Raw genomic sequence first — 17601 nt, forward strand, 5'->3', positions numbered from 1 at the left:
TATGGGCAATGAAAAAATTAATTTGAATTGTATGAAGTTACATTTGGTTTTGGTTTTGTTAACAGTTGGAGCTGAAAATGGACAAGAAGCGATTGAAAGTGGAGCTGTTTTTCTATTTAAGACATTTCACAAGAAAGAATGTGTTGGCCAAGATGAGACAAAGGCGATCAAACAGATGTTTGGGCCATTTCCATCATCATCTGCTACTGCAGCTTGTAATGCCACATGTCGGATTGCTTCTCACTTCACTGAAGAACAGCTTACAGCCCTCATACAGATGGCTGAAGAACAAAGTGATGAAAACAGAGTGGTCTTTGGTAAAAATATAGTGTTTTCATTTGACATGCATGATTTGGATCACTCTGAGGAGCTGCCTGTGAATGGTGAGGCCGACGCAAGAAATACTATAAGCTTAGATTATAACAAATTTCTGAATAACCAGCTGAATCACTTACAGAGTTACTGTGGTGAGAAATCTGATCTCAAGTCTTCGGAAAAAGTAGATGATTCTTTCTTATGGAGTGAAGTCGGAAAGTATCTGAATGAATCTCAAGGGGGTACCCCTGGAGGGCCAACAACAGAAGACCTCTGCTGTACTTTGTATGAGATGCTTGCTTCTACCAAAAGTGGTGATGAACTTCAAAATGAGGTACAGTACCATATTAATCATATTGTGTGTATTTCATTGTTGCACAAATATACAATTATTTCATGTTGGATTATGCCAGTGTACATTATCCATGTGTCATCTGTGCTTTTTTCTTTTTTTTTTTTTTGTCTTGAGAAAAACTACATAGCAGCATCTTAATTTGCCAGGCAGAAGATGGATGCAGCAAGAATTTTAAGTGAATAGTCTCCTTTTCCCTTGCAACAGACAGGCTATTACTATTTGCTCAGCTTCTCCATTCTTTCTTTTTAAACAGTAGCCAATTTGAGCTACCATATAAAAGTGTGAGAACTTGCAAAGCCAAACGTAAGTTAACTTTCCTAGGTAGGTTCCATCTCCAGTCTCGGAGCCTTCTTGTTGCTGAAATGAAAGTTGGGGGATTGTGCAGGTGATGCTACTTTAAAACTTTGTTGTATAAATTCTATTTCTTTCAGTAAAGAAAGGGAATAGGTTTATTACAAGAAGGGCAGAGAAAGCTTGAGGGAAAGAGATGAGTTGAAGGAAAAGCACAGTGGCAGAAAGGAGAAGGAGCATGATTGACGGCTGGTGAAGAGGCTTTCAAAGCATGTGCAGGAGGGATGGTAGGGTTAATGTAGGCGAGAGAGGATTGGTTTTGAGTGGGGTTGGGAAAGCATGCCTCCAGTTTCCTAATTGCTTCTTCCTGTGTGTTTTTATGTTTACAGTTTTTTTTTTCTACCTTGCCCTGCTTTCTTCCCCTGAAAACATCCAGAACTCGGATTTTCAAACTGACTTTTCAGACTAAATGTTGAAAATTTGCTATAAGAATGCAACTTATAGTAGGAATAGACAATCCTGTGAAAAACAGTGTAATGAAAATTTACTAGAAGTTTTTATGTTGTAGTTGCAGATTTTGCTCTTCTTAATAAAAACAGTAAATGATGGAGCAGAAGGTTTTAGGTTTAGATAACTAAGTATTGTTACCTGTTGCTACTGCCATACCCTTGTTTCATTTGGTAGTCTTTAGACTACATTTTGGCTGTCCTTTTGAGCTATTATCTGCCACGATTTTTCAAATATGGTGGCCAGTGGCTTAGCAACTTCATTCACCAGCTCCTTCAGGACCCGTGGATGGATTTCATCAGGTCCCATGGACTTGTGCACGTTCAGGTTCTTAAGATGGTCTCGAACCAGATCCTCTCCTACAGTGGGCCCAAGGTCTTCATTCTCACAGTCCCTGTGTCTGCCTTCCAAGACTTGGGTGGTGTGGTCAGAGCATTTGCCAGTGAAGACCGAGGCAAAGAATTCATTAAGAACCTCAGCCTTCTCCAAATCCAGGGTAGCCAGTTCTCCTGAGAGCTTCCGGAGAGGGCCCATGTTGTTCCTCGTCTCTTTTATTTGCAATGTAATTATAGAATCTCTTCCTGTTATCTTTCACATCCCTAGCGAAGTTTAATTCTAACTGGGCCTTAGCTTTCCTAACCTGGTCCCTAGCTTCCCAGACAACATCCCTGTATTCTTCCCAGGCTGCCTGTCCTTGCTTCCACCTTTTATAAGCCTCTTTGTTCCCCTCAAAGTTTCCTCAGCAGCTCCTTATCCATCGAAGGAGGTTTCCTGGCCCTCCTGCTGCACTTCCTTCTAGTCAGGGCGCAACACTCCTGAGCTTGTGGCAGGTGATCTCTGAATATCAACCAACAGTCTTGGGCCCCCCTGCCCTCTAGAGGTATACCCCATGGAACCTTACTAAGCAGGTTCCTGAAAGGGCCAGTCTGCTCTCTAGGTACACAATATAGGTACACAATATAAAGGGATGCTGATCTAATTTCTACTGCATTAAAGTGTATGTTAAAAAACAACACTTGCATGCATGTCTGCAGTTTCACATTTTGGGGTGATTGTATTAAGACACATGAAAATAGAAGACCGAAGAGGTCTTGGAGAAGGAGATTAGATAAAAGTATACATTTTTTTAAAAGTACCCTAATTTCCCATAGGGACCTGAAGTTTATTTATTGTACAGAGATAAAGATGATTTCTTTTTTCCTAGAGCAACGAAAGAATTTTGAAATATAGTTACAGCATATGCAGAAATAATTACATACTTCCGCATAATGCTTATAATGCCTACTGAATGCCTAAGTTTAATTTGTGAAATGCTAAAGAAATGCTTGAAACTTTTCACTTGAAGCAAGAAGAAAAATCTTTAGTTTTATTTCGCAAATTTATGCTCATAATGGATTGCTGTATCAGTTGGCAGGAAACTCAAGCAGTCAGTTTTTATTTAGATCACCAATAAAAACTGCTTTTCCTTTGTTTCTTTTGGAACATGGACTTTCTGGCAAAATTTCTATTTTCATGGCTATACAGGAGTTTTAATTTGATAATATCAAAAACTTGTTTACTCTGCCAGTTATCTGAAGATTATTAAGGAAGAGTAAATCCTTTCCTTTGCTTTTAACTAGAGAGAAAAAGGATTCTTTCACTTGAGTGTCTGAAACCTGTATCTTGTTTTGGATTTTTTAGGAAATCTGAGTAATAAAAATAAATTTTCTCCCTGTTCTCCTTATTTTGGCTCCCATGTTGCCTTTTCTTGGAACAGTCTTATTAATTCATTGTTCATTTTACAATGTGGGGGCCAAGGACAGGGTAGGACTAATTTGAACCTAACTAATTTGTTAAAAGCTAGCTGGCATTTGTATTGTGCTCTCTGTAGGAGTAGTCATGACTTGAAAATGTCTTCTGGGCTTTGGATTTTACCATCACTTAGGGTTTATTATTTTTTTTTTATTACAGCAATTTTGCTAGTGGCATCCTTAAGAACAGATGGTGCTTTCAAACCTGAAGATAACCCATTTCTAGAACTAGGTCATAGGTTTGCAGTATGAGATGGTATAACAAGTATGTGATTGATCACGCATACTGAAAATCTTACATTAACTGTGATGATGCATATAAGTTTCTATGCTCTATGAAATTCTTTTTTGCTTTAGAACCCAAGAAGAAAACCCTATTGATACTAAAGGATAATCCTTTGTAAATAAATGTCAAGGTCTGTAAAATACATTTTCATATTTTAAAACAGTGGCCACTTCTGTTTAGGAAAATACCACGACCTGTTTAAACAAGAACAGAATATGCTGGTGGTGAGGATGTTGGTGAGTGGACTTCTCCAAGATAATATGATTTGATTCACAAGAGAAGTCTATTGAGGTTCCAGATCACGTTAAGAATTTAAGCTTTTTTGGATAATTTGAGAGGTGACACCATCTGGGGGGGGGAGTTGTAGTGTATGTATAGGTATACATGTGTATGCTGTTCAGATTTTTATCTACTTAATGAACTGTATAATGAATCAAAATGAGTTTCTTTCTCCAGTACTGTGTAGGTTATGTTTAAAGTGGTTGGCAAGGTAGAAGAAATACTTTGCTCTTTGTTTTCAATATTTAAGAATATTCCACTCTTCCTTTGGGAGAGTTTGTTTATCTTGCACATCACTGGTGACTCTTAATTAGAGGAATATGGATTCTCATGCTTGGAATGATATGGGAATTATAATTTATTTGCTAAGTGTTTAGGACATGTGCTTTTCATTGGGGACATAATATCTAGTAAAGCTAAATGACAGCTGCTGGAGCATGCTTTTCACTGTATGTCAGATTTTGTTGATGAGTATGAAATGGTAATGATGCAATAACAAAACCATTACATAAAAACAGGAGGAAAAAGGTGATGACAAACTACAGAGTTTTGCCCAATAACCATCGTGGGGTTTTATTATTATTTTCATTAAAACTTAGCATGTAGTGCCTTCCTCAGTCCAAGTACTCAGTTTGTAAGTGAGACTTTCAGATGAAGACTAGAGGCATCTTGAGTCTGTTTTAGCAACTTTGCCCTCTAACCCCTCCCAGAAGAAGTAGGAAAAAGTTGGAGAAGTTTAGTTCCTCTTTGGTTACACCACGCTGTTCTCAGAGGGGGTGTGTCTAGTTTATCTGCAAAAATTTTTTTAATTTTATTTTTGAGATACCTATCTCTATTTTTACACTAATGCAGAGGTACATTAACCCTTTATCATAACAAAACAGGCAGAAATTTTCTGTAGAGATAAAATAACTTAAAACAAAAAAAGGAAATGCAATCAGAATTGTGTTAAGATCTTATTTATCCTGCATATATAAAAATTCTGAAAAAATTGTGCAATTTATAAATCTCAGACTAAGGAAAGAACTTTACCCAAATAAAATTAAGAAACATTAATGTAATTCAGGGTATTAGATTAAATAGTGTTTCCCAGACAGAATCACAGTAAATGCTGAGTAGAACACTAGGCTATGCTGTGAAACAGCAGAAGTGTTTCAAAAAAATTAACATTGTAAGTAGTAACTTGCATATTATGTGAGTAGTACATATGTTTACTTATTCTATAGGCAAATAAATGTATCATATGTAAGATAATGCAAAAGAAGTTTACTGCTTAGGCTTCTTTCATCTGCTTTATAGTTGTTACATCTCCAGCTCTCTGCACGAAAACGAAACATACCTGAACTATAGCATCCAAGGCTTCCATCAGTTAAATACATTCCAGCTGTATTGCAAGCTGTCATGGTGGGAAACAAACATTCCTTTTCACTTCATTTCTAAGAATAATTAATTATTCATCATTCCTACCAAAACAGTAAAATATAGCTTCTTCCTTGTTGTCATAAGCACCTGAAAATATTCAGGTAATGAAAACTACAGGAGGAGACCAAAAGGTAGTAATGTGGAGTTTGAAGATGCTGAGTCCTTCCTTCAAGGACCAGAAACATTCTTTTCAAATCAAAGCAGAGCTGAAATCATAAAAGTACACATTGTGGAATATAGGCTTTATATGATGAAAAAAAAAAAAACCCCAAAAAACCAAAAGAGGCCAGGAGTTGGGCAGCACATCTTCCTGTATGTATTCCTTAATAGATGCATGCAATAATATATTCACCATTAGAACCAGAAGTTTACCGCTTTATGAAATTCAGATTTCTTCATGCTTATTTCAGAATTAAAATTAGTAAACTTATTTTGTTGTTTCATTAAGTAGGATTTTTTTAAAGTATGGTGTTTATATGTCTCGGAATGCTTGATGTAGCAACAGGCTTTTAGACAGGCTTTCTCCCTGCCTTTCCCCCTTCCCAGGCTTTATTATGTGGAGCTCTGTTATCTCTCAGGCTTCTGCCTGTGACTTTTCTTCAGCTGCCTTTGTCACCGGTGGCAATATAATGTTGAGGGTTTTTTTGGTGGTGGTGGTGGTGGTTTGGTTTTGTGGTTTTTTGGGGTTTTTTTTCCCTGCTAGAGTTCATCTGCATTGTTTCTATTGCTGTACCCTAATCCCACCACAAATGCCTGCCAGTATGCTTTGTTGGTTGAACCTGAAAATGCTCTTGGTGTCAGGAGCAAGGGGAACTTAACTAATTTGTCAATTCAACAAACTGTCAGGAAGCTCCTTTATGTTTGCCACCAGCCTCGCTGCAAAAGAGTAACAGAAGAGTAAAAGAAAGTAAAATCTATTTAAACTTTCCCAGAATCTAGAAGGGACCTTTTTCTGTCAGTGATACAATACCTTAAACTAAAGAAGACTCATTAACAAAAGAATGTGAGAAAGTTTGTCCCAGCTTCTCCCGTGAAGACTGTTACAGAGTCTTGTTGCATGGGTGGTTAAAATGAACCTTTGTTATCTGCTTTCTGGCTTTATTCAGGGCTCGTTTTGTGATCACTTTCCCTGTGCTGCAGTTGGCCTCTTTTTTCACCAATTTGAAAAATAAGCATCAAAGAACTGTGCTTGTAATTTTTGTCCAGGCAATGCTATGCCTTTTAAACACAGTTCTTTTCATTTACCCTTCAGGGAGTCCTGCCATCTTTTAATTCTTCTCTTAGTGGTTATCTTCATAAATTTAACAAGTCCTCCTGTGGAAAATTGCAGTGTTTTAAATGAAGTCCAAATGTGAGACAGTTGCTATTTATTCATGTTCTAGGTTAATGAAGTATTAGACCACATGATGTATCATTAGTAAGCCCATGCTATGTTTATGCCATTTTCCAGTTACCTGCATATTTTCTTGATTTTTTTTTTTTTTTTTTTTTTCCCAAAATAAGCCCTTTTAACTCTTTGGCAATCATCTTTATATTTTTCTTATCCACACTGTTATTGCACTTGCAGATGTGTGCTCCCTAATCTACAGTTTCATCTGCCAGTTTTTGAAGATTTATGAAATACTGTCTTGCACTCAAGCTGCAAGAATGGTGAACTTTGAATTTTGTCCCTAGCTTCTGTGTGATATTTTATATCCATACTCTTTTCTCTTTAACCACCTTACCCTTATATGCAATTTTTTTTCCTTTAACCATAGAAAAAAATTAATTTGAAATAGAAATGGATCATGCCAACAGGTCAGTGATTGAGACTGAATAACAAAGAGAGTTTCCCTTTCAAAATGGAAGTTTATGCTACAGTAAAGGGACATATGTAGTGAAGTGAGCTGGTCCATGGAACTCAGAAAGGAAAACATGGCCTACATACTTTCAAAGCAAAAGGCACTAAAATTATTCACTGATGTAGGGATATGAGCCAATAGAATCATAGAAACCAGGCTGGCAAGAACCTCAAGGATCATCTGGTCTGACCTCTCATGGCAAAAGCATAGTGGTCAAGATAGCCCAGCACCATCTCCTGCCAAATCTTAAAAGTGTCCGGAGCTGGGGAATCCCCCACTTCCCTGGTGTCCTGGGTTCAGCAGTAGCAGTCGTTTTTCTGCTTCTTCGTAGCTGGTGCAGTGCTGTGGTTTTGACTTTCAGCCTGGGAACAACACTGATAACACCGATGGTTTTAGTTGCTGCTCAGTAACGTTTACTCTGACCAAGGACTTTGTGAGTCTCATGCTCTGCCAGGGAGGAGGGGAAGCTGGGAGGAAGCAGAGACAGGACCCCTGAACCAAACTAACCAAAGAGGTATTTCATACCACAGCATGTCATGCCCACTATATAAACTGGGGGCAGTTACCCGGAAGGGGTAGATCACTGCTCAGGTCGGGCTGGGTATCGTTAGGCGGGTGGTGAGCAGTTGTATTCTCTTCCCTTGTTTCTGTTATACCTTAGTTACTGGACTGTTCTTATCTCAACCCGTGGCAGTTGAATTCTTTCGATTCTCCTCCCCATCCCTCCAGGAGCTGGGGGAGGAAGAGGGGGGAGTGAGCTAACGGCTGCATGGTTCTGGGTTGCCGGCTGGGCTTAAACCATGACATCTTGTCTTAATTGAAACACAATGAACAGATTTGACAATAGAAGTAGCAGCCCCACACTGCATCTTGCAAGTCACAGTGCATGTCATTCACAGTAAACCAGGACTGGTCAGTGTTGTTAATTCTGATCAGAATAGAAATTACAGAGCTCAGCAGTCAACAGATACGAGTTTTTCCCTAGCCCTTTAGTTACAGTTGATTCCCACCCTCTTCGTGCTTCCAAAAGCTTTTTGTCATGTATCTCATGGACACTGTAGAAAGATGCATGTTATTTAGCCTCTCTGGTTTTGTTGGTTTTTAGAGGTTTTTTGTTGTGGTTTTGGTGTTGTTTTTTTCTCATGTTGTCTGCCAAATACCTGATATGCTTATTAGTATCGGGTAGTATGTTACTCTATAAACTGAGTTTAAAAGGAGGTAAAACACTTTAAATTTTCCTGCATAACATTCACTGTTGTATTTGCAGGATTTTTTGAGGGGAAAATTCCATTCATTTTCACAGTGCTGCAAGAAAACAGTATGTTGTGAGCCTGATTACCATCACTTACTTTATCTGATGCTGTCTCCTTTTACTTGAGCAAAGATTTCTTTCCTAAAACACACCCCTAGAGCTGAAAAAGTTGTAATTAAAAAATGTTTCATTTTGCTTATAAAATGGAAAGGAATGCAGGTAGCACAGAGCAAAAGCTGTACGAACTATCTGTGATTATTACAGAAATGTTAGGCTTTCTTTTATTGCTCTGCTTTGAGCAGTCAGATGAACAAATAATCTGAAAGGTGTAGAGTGGTGTCCAGTACAGGCATACTGGAGTGAGTCCAGTGAGGGATCCAGGAATGATAAAAGGACTGAAGTATCTGACAGAATAAGAGGCTGAGAGCGCTGAGGTTGTTCAACCTGCAGAAGGAAAGGCTCGGGGGCTCTGATCTGAACAGTTCTGATAGTAAGGGAGGGAGTAAAGAAGGTGTAGCTAGACTGTTTTTGGTGATATGCAACGGCAGGACTAGACGCAACGGTCATAAACTGAACCACAGGATGTTCCATGTAAGCATAAAAATGTTTGTCACGGTGAAGGTGGCGGGACACAGGAACAGTTTGTTCAAGAGGTGATAGAGTCTCCCAGACTTGGAGACTAGATCATTTTGAGAGTTTCCTTCCAACTTTAACCGTTCTGTGATTCTGTTATTTCAGCTGAATAAATACAATGGGAGAAAATTCTTCTATTTACTCCTAATTCTGTATTAAGTCTTCATTTTTTTGGATATATTTTTTGCATTAAAATCAAGTGTGAACTGTCCCTTACCTTTACCCTTCTTTCTAAGTTAAAAAACTTCTTGTTTTATAGCAAGTTCCTTATTAATAGAATCTCATAATAGGTAAGTGAAGTGTGCCTTCTAAGTAGTTGTATTTTACCCTTCTGTTTAACTTAATGAATTATGGTATACAGGAAATAAATAGTCCTTATGTTGTGAGTAATCTCAATTAGGTTTTAAAGTTATCTTGATTTCAGATGTATTAAATTGGTCTCTATTCTGGGTTCAGCAGTAGCAGTCATTTTTTTTTTTCTCCTTCTTAGTAGCTGGTGCAGCGTTGTGTTTTTGACTTTCAGCCTGGGAACAGCTCTGATAACACCAATGTTTTTAGTTCCTGCTCAAATGTTTAGTCTGACCAAGGACTTTGTGAGTCTCATGCTCTGCCAGGGAGGAGGGGAAGCTGGGAGGAAGCAGAGACAGGACATCTGACCCAAACTAGCCAAAGAGGTATTCCATACCACAGCACATCATGCCCAGGATGTAACTGGGAGTTACCCGGAAGGGCTGGCTCACTGCTCGGTCAGGCTGGGTTTCGACGGGTGGTATTGTATTCTCTTCCCTTGTTATTTCCCTTATCATTGTTATTACTGGTGGTAGCAGTACTGATTTGTGTTATACCTTAGTTACTGGGCTGTTACTGCAACCAGTGGGAGTTACGTTCTTTCAATTCTCCTCCCCGTCCCTCTGGGAGCAGGGGGGAGTGCGTTTGTGTGTGAAGAAAGGGTTTTTTGACGCCCAGCGTGGGGCTCGAAGGGTTGAACTAAGGACATATCTGACCGGAGTGCGTCTAATGGTATTTGTGATAAGCATTCATTGTTTTAGATTAATAATCACTCGTCACAATGCTGATTTATTGGCTCTCAAAGTTATTTAGAGAAATAATCTGACAGTTTCAGCATATCGTACCTTACTTACAGCCGGTATTTGCTGCGTTTGTGTTTATCAAGTGAGGGGCTTGGGCTAAGGTTCTTGTCTCATTGCACTTTATGGTAATGACTTGTAATACGATAGAATCATTGGTGACGAAACTGATCTGGCTTATGTTCCCAGTGTGGTCATCACCTTTATACTTTGGGAGGTGTAATTGCTAAGTACTTCTATTATATACATCTTTTTTCTCCTTCTCGGGTGGTAAATCTGTGAAGGAGACACTCTCAAAAAGTAATTAAGTGTCTAAAAATAATGGACATTTGTTGTTTAGAGAAATGATTAATTTCTCTAAATCATTTATGTAAAAATGTACTAAACAGGAATCTGTAATGATCGTTATTCTTTTAGGAGAAAATACATAGTCTTAATTTACCTGACTAAATTTCTGATATAATTTAAAACCTTAACATTATTTATGTGAACATTTGATTTATTTTTTTTTTATGTGTAAGCTAAGACAAATGTAACGTTGTGAAATGATATTGAAATTCAGTTCAATAAGAAAGAACGTATTTCAGGGCTCATAATGCTATAAAACGATTTTTGAATTCCTAAAGACTGCATGTACTCCTTCAGGTGAATGAATTGAAGAGCATATACCGCATTGCACAGTATCACATTATTTAGAATAAGACAAAACATATGTAGATTTTGATTCCTACTAGTGAGTTAACTGTGCTGTCAGTCATACACACTACAGACTCTTCTCTGTATTTATTTCTTGCTGGTTGCTTTCAAGAGTAGTCAGAAATTCAGTGTTTCATAAATAAAACTGTATGTTCTAACAGTATCCAAAAATTTGATGACCTGAGAAACACTTATCTTACATTTCTAAACCTGAATTCAGTTTAACAGTTCTCAGGTCTGTACTGAGAATGGTTGCCTGAGCAGTCTGCATATGTAATTTACGTTAAGAGCTCTGAACTCATTCAAGTTCACATTATAATACTGACTGTGAAGAGTGCTTCAGCACTTCATTTTTTGTGGACTTGTATGGTGCTCAGGTGCTAGTTTTGAGCTCATTCTGCTGAAATACTCTGCAGGCTCCAGCAGAGATGCTTTAGAGAAAAAGGCTGCATTATCTGTGCACAGTGCAATTCTCTCTGGCTGAGTATTTGAGTGATACTTCTGCTTGGCTCAGAGGGCAAGTGGAGCTTATTTGCATATGCTGTGCAGCCATTCCCCTAGTTACAAGCTATTCCTCCCCATCAGAAAAGTGCAGTGCACAGGTGTGAAAGCACAGATGTGTACTTTCCTTAAGCAAAATACCATGAGAAGCATTGGCTTTTTGCTGCTTTGTAGAATGCCGGATATTGGACTTTGCAAATGCTTAGCTCTTTCAAATATCAAACATGAATTTTCTGCTGTTTGGAAACTCGGTTTTACTTGTCATTAGCTTGGCACATCAGTCTAACTGCATGTGCTTCGTTGGTCCCAGAAGGTTCTCTGTTGCCTGTCAAAACCAAAGGTTGGCTTTCCTGTATAAGCTGCTGCTCTTCTTTTAGGCCTAGGACTCGCAGCTGCAGCTTTTCTGACTTGTCTGAAGCAGAATGTAAGGTGCTCTGAGAGCCCCAGTACAAGGCTCCTGTTTTCCCTGCATGATTTTCATCAGACTCTTATTAGGTGGAAAAAGACAACATTGATGTCAAAATGCAATCTGGCAGAACCCGAGGCCAATAGAAGTAGGTTTAGTATACAATCTTTAGAAAATGTAGGGGGAAACACTTATTGAAATACAATAAATAATGTACTGAGACATAAGTGAACTGTACAGCTTGTTAGTGCATGAGAACATGAAATTGGCCAGAAACTGAAGTCAGTGGTGAAATGGCTGATGTGATTGTCCAAAGTGAAAGAAATAGGAAAGTTGAATATATTTCTGTCGTGGTTTAAACCCAACCACAAACCTCTTTTGCTCACTCCCCCCCTTCTTGCCCTCCCCCAACTTCTGGAGGGACGGAGAGGAGAATCAAAAAGAATACAACTCCCACGGCTTGAGATAAGAACAGCCCAGTAACTAAGGTATAACACAAATCACTACTGCTACCACCAGTAATAATGGTGCTAAAGGAAATAACAAGAGGAAAGAATACAACACCTCAATACCAGCCGACCAATAACTCACCCCACTCCCCCCAGCCAAGCACCGACCGATACCTCCTCCAACCCTGCAGTCCCCCAGCCCTTCCGGGGTCACTCCAAGTTACATCCTGGGCATGACGTGCTGTGGTATGGAATACCTCTTTGGCTAACTTGGGTCAGGTGTCCTGTCTCTGCTTCCTCCCGGCTTCCCCTCCTCCCTGGCAGAGCATGAGGCTCAGAAAGTCCTTGGCCAGACCAAACATTCGAGCAGCAACTGAAAACATCGGCGTTATCACCACTGTTCCAAGGCCAAAAGATCAAAACACAGCACTGTACTAGCTCCTAAGAAGGAGAAAAATTACTGCTGCTGCTCAACCCAGGACAATTTCGAAACAATTATTCAACATATATAAGTACACAGACAAAACCTCTAGGATAAAATACTAGCATCACTAAAATCAGTTGGAGATTTGTCCATGTTTTCGAAGGGGTTTGTGCTTATGTATTTAACTTATTTTATGGAGCCAATTTCTGAACTGTGTGTGTATAGCTGATATTTTACATGCACAGCCAGCAAAATAGCACTATTACAAAATAGGATTTCTCTAATATGTGGCTTGGGAAATTTTTGCCGGTTAGAAGAGCTTCAGTATTATGATGCCATTGCGTTTTTATGAGACTTCCCAGCAGAGGAGCTAGATATCTAGTTACACACTCACTAGTTAACTACTTGTAGTTTAAGCCCAGCCAGTAATCCAGAACCACACAGCTGTTCACTCATGCACCCCGCTCTGGGTGGGATGGGGAAGATAATCGAAAGAATGTAAACCCCATGGGTTGAGATAAGAACAGTCCAATAACTAAAGTATAATATTAAACTACTACTACCACTAATAATAATAATGATAAGGGAAATAGCAAGGGAAGAGGATATAAAACTAAAAGGGGAAAGGAAAAAAGCCAATAAACACAAGTGATGCACAATGCAACTGCTCACCACCCGCTGACCTATACCCAGCCTGACCTGAGCAGCGATTTGGGCCTTCCAGGTAACTTCCCCCAGTTTATATACTGGACATGAGGGGCATTATATCCTCATACATTATATCCTCACTGGGGGCGCACAAGAGCATGAGAGACTGAAAATTCCTTGATCAGGGTAAGCACTACTTAGCACATGGATGTTTTAGTTGTTGCTGTCAGCATTGTTCGCAGACTAAAACCAGAACACAGCACTGCACCAGCTACTAGGAAGGAGAAAAAATAACTGTTACAACTGAATCCAAGACGCTACTGTTTACTGAATGCAAAACAAAACTGTGAAAGTTAGCTGAGTGCGGGAATTTGCAAGTGGACTTTTAGAGTAAAGTGTTTAATGGCTCTTTTTACTCACAGTAATGAAACGTTAAATATATTGACGTGCTACTTTAGTTGGCATTCTTTTAAAAATGCGGATGCTGAAAACATGAAAGTATTCACCCAGGTATGTTTAAATAAAAAAGATTTTTACACCAGATAGTCAAATAAAAAACAAACATAAAAAAACCCACAACCAGAAAATTTTATTTTGACTGAACGTATTTCAAAGACATCAACATCTGTATGTGCCATTGTAAAGACCTTTAAGACCTTCACTGTAAGCCCTGCCAGACACTTTCAGTGTTACAACTGCATTTCATAGTCTATCTGAAGTGGAGAAGGTGTTAATATAGGCTGCCTACTGATAGGAAAAGCAGTTTCAGAAGATGACTTCATCATTACTATATATAGGAGGTGCTAAAAAATAATTGGAAAAGGGTTCACAGCAGGTCCATCGTATAGAAGGTAGCATGTGAAATAAAGCATGGAAAACTGAAGAAATGAAATATGAAAAAAATAATTGCCATTCTGGCTTGATGTGAAGAAGTAGCAGTAGTACAAACATATTTAGTGTGGGAGTAATGCATCAGCGGACTGTGGCTTGCAGGAAAAGGCACTCAGAGAGAGGGAGGGGATAGCAATAGACTGGCAGCATAAACCAAACATTTTGTAAATATTGGCTGTTTTTCTTAGTGAGGAAATATTTCACAAGTTTTGGTTAACTTTCAGATTCTAGGCAAGTTTGTTTCCAGTGCTAGCGGAGCTGTTGCAGTAACTGAGCAATTTTCGCTGTTAAAAGAAATGTGCATTGTCTACTTCTTGTGAAACATTCTTCAGGATGCTGTAAGTTGCCTAATTGCTCCATTAGTACATGGAAATTCAGTTATCTGTAAAGGCTTTAAGCAAACACTGAGAATTGTGAGTAGATTATTATTTCAATAAATATAATATATCCATTTTGTATAAGGCATAGCTAGACTGCCAGTGCTCTTTAGTAATAGGTATTGTCACAGGTTGTATTAGTATGTCCCTGTACCTGTTACATACTTTTTATACTACTGGTAATAATTTTTCATTATTGCTGAACCACTGTTCATTTGGTTTTATTTCACATTCTGAAGTGGTAGTTAAAATGTTACCTAAAAATTGTATAAGGTAATTATAAAATATATATATATATATATAAAAAAGGTATACGTATATATATATGTATAAGGTAATTATATAAATATATAGTTTTGATTACAAAACAAAGGGAAGTACTGATCTGACTGCCAGAAATGTTAAATTTTTACTCCTGGAAAACTCTTCAACCAGCCCTACTAGTGATTGTTACTAATCTGCCAGTGATCATTAAGTTAGCTGTAGGTTTAGGTAACTTATCTGCGATCCTTGTCTGAATGTTTGCAAATGGTTATAAAACCCAAGCTTCAGTACCATAGTTAAGAGGTTTATTAGAAAACATGGAAGAGCAGTATCTACTAGTTTTTCCAAGTATCTGGGACAAAATAAAGAAGAGGAAGTGCTCATAGCCAGAGTAAGTTTTTTAAAGTTCTCATTCCTCTTAATTTACATTTCTTCGTTATTTGCTTATGCACCCCTTGAAGTCACTCCATAATTTGATCTCCACACCCTTCTGAATGCTGTATGGCTCCTATTTTGTCTGTGGGTAATTTAGAAGATTTTTGCCAGGAAACTTTCCTGAATTTCTGTTGCCACTCTATTACTTTCATGTAACTGTTTACTAAAAGTTAATTTGTTAGGCTTGTCTCATTTAAAAAGTCACACACAAGTTTACTTTAGGAAGTTGGTTGCATAGTAGAAAATAAAGAAAATTTGAGTTTAGAAATTATTTCTTGGTTAAAATCAAAGATGTGGGGTAGCTCTTCTTGCCAGAAGAGAACAGTTCAAAAACCTACTGTTTAACATCCATTTTTACTTAAAACCAACTAATTTAAATGTTTAATGCTATGTATATGCAACAGCACATGAAAGCTTTGGATATGATACTATTTTGATGTAACTTAATCTGCATTTTTATTAATGTATCATGAAATTATAGTGTTAGCTTTTAGTTTTGTGTCTGTATGTACTCTTGCACCACAGATATTTTCCTGTGAAAGCAGCTTGTCTCATAAAACGTGTTTGGTTTTAAGTGTCAAAGTGCCTCTTACTTTTGTTCAGTACCAGGACTTTCTAGCCCTAGAAATTAACATATCACAAAGCTTATTCCCCATTACCTAGCTCATAAAAGCAGTACACATTTTGGGAAAGTACAGTCATATGTGGATCATCCCTGTGGTGTTTTATCTTATCATCAAAGCTTCTAGCTTGGCATGAGGCTGGCTTTTCAAGCTCATAGTCTTCTCTTTGTAATTTTATTAAAATTACTAAGAATTTTATATTCAGACAATACAAAGTTTGGGTCTCATTATTCTTGACCGTGAAGCTTATCTGCTACCCTTTCGTATAGAGAAAATAATCCAGTTATTTTTGATACAATTTTCTCTTTTTTAGTTGTGGCCATTTTTAAAATCAGAAGTATACAGCTTTGTTGATGTCCGAGGACTGTTGAAACCCCACAGATGATAGGAAACTTTGTCTTTTTGTGAAAACAGAGCCATGCTGTCTCCCTTCATAAGAAAACAAATTGAATGGTATTTGAATCCTGTTTTTTGAGGACAAAACTTAAGAAATTATGAAAGACCCACAGCGAGAGCCAAGAGATGCTAGGCTTCATCCTGGTGCTAAGAGATGGTTATTCTCCTTCCTGTCAGCAACTTTTCCTGTCAACTCCTTTACTTCAGTTTTGTACTGAGAGAAAGCTTGTTGCATCTTTGAGGTGGTATGAGGCTTGATCTATTCATGATAACTTTTGAATCAGCTTCAATATATCATTAAACTTAATGAGATCTTTTCCTAGAGCAAGCCAGTCTGTAGCTGATAGAACTTTTGCCTTTGTATTTTCTTTGATGTTGAGAATTCTTTCTTTGATGCTAAGTTCTTTTCACATCTACATGGAGACATAAGGAATTATAAGGTCCGCGAGAAATGCAGTCAGATGGCACCTTGAAAGATTATGGCTCACTCATTAATTAGACACAAAATCACTTTCCTCCAAATCATTTTATGGAAGGTGGGAAAGGGGAAAACGCCGCCAAAAAAAAAAAAAAAAAAAAAATCCCAGACCCACAGCTGGTTGAGCCATACAAGTCCTGTGGCCTTGGCATTGTGTGGGTTTTGTGACCGCATGCATTTTCCAGCTGAAGGAGAGTTTGTGTTGGTGCTTTACTGATGGGCTTCTGGTGGGTGCTAATGCTGCTGTGCTTGTACTTCAGATGCAGAGAGTTTAAGGGCAGGAGGCACAAAGAGCAGTCATTTGGATCACTCTCCTCTACTGGCCCTGAACACTTCTGTCTCTGTCAAATCTGGAAGTTGCTGAAGAGGGTTAAAAATGGTTTGTTAGTTAACACACTGGTAAATGCACAAAGAGATTTGGTTGGCCTTGTTTCCTTGGAAAGCTAGTTAATCTGCCCTCTGCGGAAGCCTTTTTTCTTTTCTATGCACCCTAAAATAATACAGAAGGCTATTTTTTTTTCTTCAGGCAAAAACGTTCCATGTTGTCTTCTCACCCACTTGAGCGTATGGCAACCCAGGGTTTTGGAGGGCACAGCCTGGGGCTTGTCAGCATGAGCAGAAGCATGATGCCTTTTGACCTGTTTCTCTGGGGAAGCTGGTTGATCCTGGCAGCCTTTCATTGAGGATATTAAAATTCTGGCTTTAATGTCCTAATTGGGTTAAAACTTGCTTTCGGTCTTAGAGTCTCTTGCTGCTGTTCATCATTCACCTCTATTAAGCAGCATGAACTAACTCCTTGGCTCACTGGCATTTTCTTTTATGCTGTCAGTACACAATGTGATAGTGGGAGTGTTGGACTAGAGATGAATAGCTCCATGATTAGCCAAGCCCTCCTTCTGAAATGGTAGGTTTGGGAATTGCTGTCCTTTAAGAAAACCTGCAGGTTTCTCCTTT

At 38.4% G+C, this 17601-nt stretch overlaps 1 protein-coding gene across 3 annotated transcripts in view; it reads left to right on the forward strand.

The window, feature by feature from the left end:
* The window catches only part of ASCC3 (activating signal cointegrator 1 complex subunit 3), a 270142-nt gene that overhangs the window by 16098 nt on the left and 236443 nt on the right, over nt 1–17601 (forward strand). For all 3 annotated transcript variants that reach the window (XM_065681165.1, XM_065681163.1, XM_065681164.1), the window contains one exon: nt 66–649. In XM_065681165.1, the coding sequence (XP_065537237.1) occupies nt 66–649 (584 nt within the window). The remainder of the gene's footprint in view (nt 1–65; nt 650–17601) is intronic.

This window comes from Lathamus discolor, chromosome 5, assembly GCF_037157495.1.
Source record: "Lathamus discolor isolate bLatDis1 chromosome 5, bLatDis1.hap1, whole genome shotgun sequence".
NCBI classification, from domain to species: Eukaryota; Metazoa; Chordata; class Aves; order Psittaciformes; family Psittacidae; genus Lathamus; species Lathamus discolor.